General features: G+C 54.6%; 1 protein-coding gene across 1 annotated transcript in view; it reads left to right on the forward strand.

The window, feature by feature from the left end:
* DNMT1 (DNA methyltransferase 1) overlaps positions 1-4,162 on the forward strand; it is a 38,798-nt gene extending 34,636 nt beyond the window's left edge. Inside the window, 7 exon segments of the mRNA XM_006905895.3 lie at positions 1-38; positions 395-572; positions 1,175-1,370; positions 1,668-1,834; positions 2,041-2,157; positions 3,317-3,407; positions 3,805-4,162. The exon segment at positions 1-38 is cut by the window's left edge and continues 6 nt beyond it. Of these exon segments, the coding sequence (XP_006905957.1) occupies positions 1-38; positions 395-572; positions 1,175-1,370; positions 1,668-1,834; positions 2,041-2,157; positions 3,317-3,407; positions 3,805-3,839 (822 nt within the window). The 3' untranslated portion in view covers positions 3,840-4,162.

The raw sequence follows: 4,162 nt of genomic DNA on the forward strand, positions 1-4,162 counted from the left end.
GTGGTGGATGACAAGAAGTTTGTCAGCAACATAACCAGGTAGGACCCCCAGTATGACTTGCTGTGTCAGCACCTGTGAGCGTTATCCTGGGAGGTTTGGCACTGGCATTCTGCCACCTCCAGTCTTGAGTCCTGACCCCTGAGTAAGCACTGCATACAGAGCAGTGGCCAGGCGCCTGGCTGCTGTCATGAGCAAAGCTCACACCGTAGCCTGTCTCCTTCCTGGAGGGAGTCTAAGAAGAATGAGGCCCATGTGACTCAGGTGGACCTTTGACCGCTCAGTTGGGTTGTCCTCTCTGGATAAGAGTGCCAGCAGTCGGGATGGCACTGTGACATGAGGGACAGCAACAGTGTGCATCCTCAGAGATGTCAACTGTCTCCATGCTCTGTTACAGGCTGAGCTCAGGTCCATTCCGAACCATCACTGTGCGTGACACGATGTCTGACCTCCCTGAGATCCGGAACGGGGCTTCAGCGCTGGAGATCTCGTACAACGGGGAGCCTCAGTCCTGGTTCCAGAGGCAGCTCCGGGGCTCGCAGTACCAGCCCATCCTCAGGGACCACATCTGTAAGGTAACATCGCCTGACAGAGGGACCTCTTTTCCAGCTACTTCATGAGAACAACGGCCCCCAACCAGCCTTTGCTCTGCTCTGGGCGCCTAACCCAAACCATCGTCATCTGACTGGCTCCCAGCCTCGCCTCTCACTACCTCCCGCTTCTGTTCTTGCCCCCACCGCCTGTGCCCCCCACAGTAGGACACAGTCACAGAACGCATCAGTCAGACCTTTTGCTCCTGGAATAGGCCTGGAATGGTGTGTCTGGTCACTGCCTATTTCTGACTGACCTCTGTCACCACTCCTGCTTTCTGTGTTGTCCTTAGTATGCCAAACTTGGCTCTTGGTGCCCCCAGCCCCAGCTCCTTTTCATACTGCATGCTTGCCCTAAGCCATCCCTTCACCTGTTCCCCCCACATTATTCCACGTCCCTGATGTGTCTTCATTGCACTTGTATGACCCCAAGTTGTCCATTTGGGTAACTGTCCCAATGATATAAGCCTCTTGGGGGTTCCTGGTCCCCGTGGTGTTCGTAGTGCCTAGAACGGTGTTGCCCAGCCCACTGCGGTTGCTCAGGTGCTCTGAGCTGGGTGACAGCTGGCCTTGCTGCACTCTTCTAGGACATGAGCGCGCTGGTGGCCGCCCGCATGCGACACATCCCCCTGGCACCGGGCTCAGACTGGCGCGACCTGCCCAACATCGAGGTGCGACTCTCCGACGGCACCATGGCCCGGAAGCTGCGGTACACCTACCACGACAAGAAGAACGGCTGCAGTAGCACAGGGGCCCTCCGTGGGGTCTGCTCCTGTGTGGAAGGTAGGGCCCCTGTTTGTGCCCTTGGCACGGCTTCCCTGGTCATCGGGAAGCCCAGCCCCAACAGGCTTCGATTACCCACAGCGGTCCAGTGGGGAAGGAGCACTATTTGCTGGGGCTTCCCACCGGGACATACTGGCTGCTGCCACTCACCCAGAGGCCCTGGGCAGGGCACACATGCCGTGCCCGGGGAAAGGGGACTGACTGTCATCCGCTCTGTCCCTGGATGGCTCCGCACGCTCTGGGTTCCCTCCCGGCCGCCCTCCTGTTCTGTAACCACAGCCTCACCCTCTCTTCCAGCAAGTAAAGCCTGTGATTCCACGGCCAGGCAGTTCAACACCCTCATCCCCTGGTGCTTGCCCCACACGGGGAACAGGCACAACCATTGGGCTGGCCTCTACGGGCGACTCGAGTGGGACGGCTTCTTCAGCACGACTGTCACCAACCCTGAGCCCATGGGCAAGCAGGTAGGTCAGGGGACCAGGATCAGGCCTGGGAGAGGACAAAGGCGCGGACTTCGTAGGCTGCGGGTAGTGCGTCAGAAGCTGCTCCCCTCACCTCTGGTCTCAGGCTGGCAGAGACGGGCTCCCTCGCTGAGGCCTGAGGCTGAGCTCCTTGCGGTTTCCCTCGGGTGGCGAGTCTGTCCCAGCCCCACCATGCCTCTCGCCCCCAGGGTCGCGTGCTCCACCCCGAGCAGCACCGCGTCGTGAGCGTTCGTGAGTGCGCCCGCTCCCAGGGCTTCCCAGACACCTACAGGCTATTCGGCAACATCCTGGACAAGCACCGGCAGGTCGGTGGAATGGAGCCAACCACTTCTCTGGCCTTGAGCTGGGGCCGACTGGAGGGAGGCCCCCCTGTGCCTGGCTAGGGCAGAGAGTTCAACGGCGAGCGTGGCTCCCACGGTCACTTCTAAGGGTGTCTGACTGGCTTCAGCTCTCCCATCAGAGGGATGGCCAGGACGGGGGTCTCTGTCCCTGGGCCTAGAGTACTCACGAGTCAGCCCATCACTAAGCACGTTGGTTGCCAATTTCATCTGTGAGGCATATTTCTCCCAAAGGAAACTTCTAGCACAGAACTTCAGGGAGGGAGCAGACTAAATGCGGTAGTAGAGGTGAAGTGAGCCAGCATTCCTCACTACTTCTCGGGGTATTGGAGTGGCTCTTTTTCTGTTAGTGTACTTTTTTTAAAGTTAGAGTTGACGTTCAGAGTTTTGTTAGTTTCCAGTGTACAGCATAGTGCTTAGACATTCATATAACTTACAGAGTAATCCCTTCGATTAGCACCCACCTAGTGCTGTACATAGTTATTTACAGTATCATGGACTATATTCCCTGTGCTGGATCTCACATCGCTGTGACTATTTTGTAACTACCAAATTGTAGTTAATCCCTTCACCTTTTTCACCCAGCCCCCCAAACCCCCTCCCATCTATCAACCACTAGTTTGTTCTCTCTGAGTCCGTTTTCATTTTGTTCATTTGTTCTTTATAGATTCCACATATAAGTGAAATCATATGGTATTTGTCTTTCTTTGTTTAACTCATTTCAGATTAGCTTCTTAAATGATTATTTCATCTAAGTAATGCATGCATATGGCTTAAAAAGCCACCAGTGCCTGGGGGTCATAGCAGAAACTTCGTTTTACCCCTCGCCTCTGGCCCTGTTCTCTGGAAGCAGCCACTAGCTGGAAGTGAAGCATGGTGTCTTCCGTATCTGGATATTAGACTTTTTCAAAAACCTTTAAAGGCCCCCTTCTCTGTGGGTGGTTCTCCACAAGTGGATCGGACGATGGGCTGATTGGCAGGTCTGAGGGCTATCCTGATGGAGGGGCTTCAGGGACCCGTGTGAGCATGAGACCAGGGGCCCAGTGTCCTGATGGTTGTGCTGAGTGGAGGCCGGTGCTAACCCTAGCCGTGCCAAACCAGGCTTTTCCCTCCTCCCCTTCTGCAGGTGGGCAATGCTGTGCCACCCCCGCTGGCCAAAGCCATTGGCTTGGAGATCAAGCGCTGTATGCTGGCCAAAGCCCGAGAGAGTGCCTCAGGTATGGCGGGGGTGGCCGGGCTGGGGGCTCGGGGGCCACACACGCTCCCAGGTGGCCTCACTTCTCTGTGGGCCGCCATGAGAGGCGTTGCACGTCAAGTGCTTAGAATGGGCACCCAGCACTCATTTCTCTGTCCTGCTGGCTGAGCCTGGCTCAGCTGGGCTTGCTCAGCCTCTAATCCAGGCAGTCTGGAAACTTCTAGGGGCCACCTTTGGGCAGCACTCCTGTTCCCCGAGTGTCCATTCAGAGCTGCCACAGGTTCCCTTACGGTCGGCCATTAACACTGACGTGGGGGCGTTAAGGTAGTTAGTTCTGGACTTGGCATGTTTGTTTTGCTGCCTGCTGTGTGATGCTGTGTATGTGCCCTGCAATGACTTTCCCTTTTCTTTCTCTTCAGTTAAAATCAAGGAGGATAAAGCTACCAAGGACTAGTTTCGCCCTCTCGTCGCCCTTGTTTCTGGCACCAGGGATCCCCAACGTGCACTGATGTTGTATTTTTAACATGTCAAAATCTGTCAGTTCAGATGTGTTGTACACGGTGTTTGTGGCCTTGGCTGACATGAAGCTGTTTTGTGAGGTTTGCTTATCAACTAATGACTTAGTGATCAAATTGTGCAGTACTTTGTGCATTCTGGATTTTAAAAGTTTTTTATTATGCATTATATCAAATCTACCACTGTATGAGTGGAAATTAAGACTTTATGTAGTTTTTATATGTTGTAATATTTCTTCAAATAAATCTCTCCTATAAATCA

The sequence above is a fragment of the Pteropus alecto genome, unplaced genomic scaffold, assembly GCF_000325575.1.
Source record: "Pteropus alecto unplaced genomic scaffold, ASM32557v1 scaffold761, whole genome shotgun sequence".
Lineage (NCBI taxonomy): Eukaryota > Metazoa > Chordata > Mammalia > Chiroptera > Pteropodidae > Pteropus > Pteropus alecto.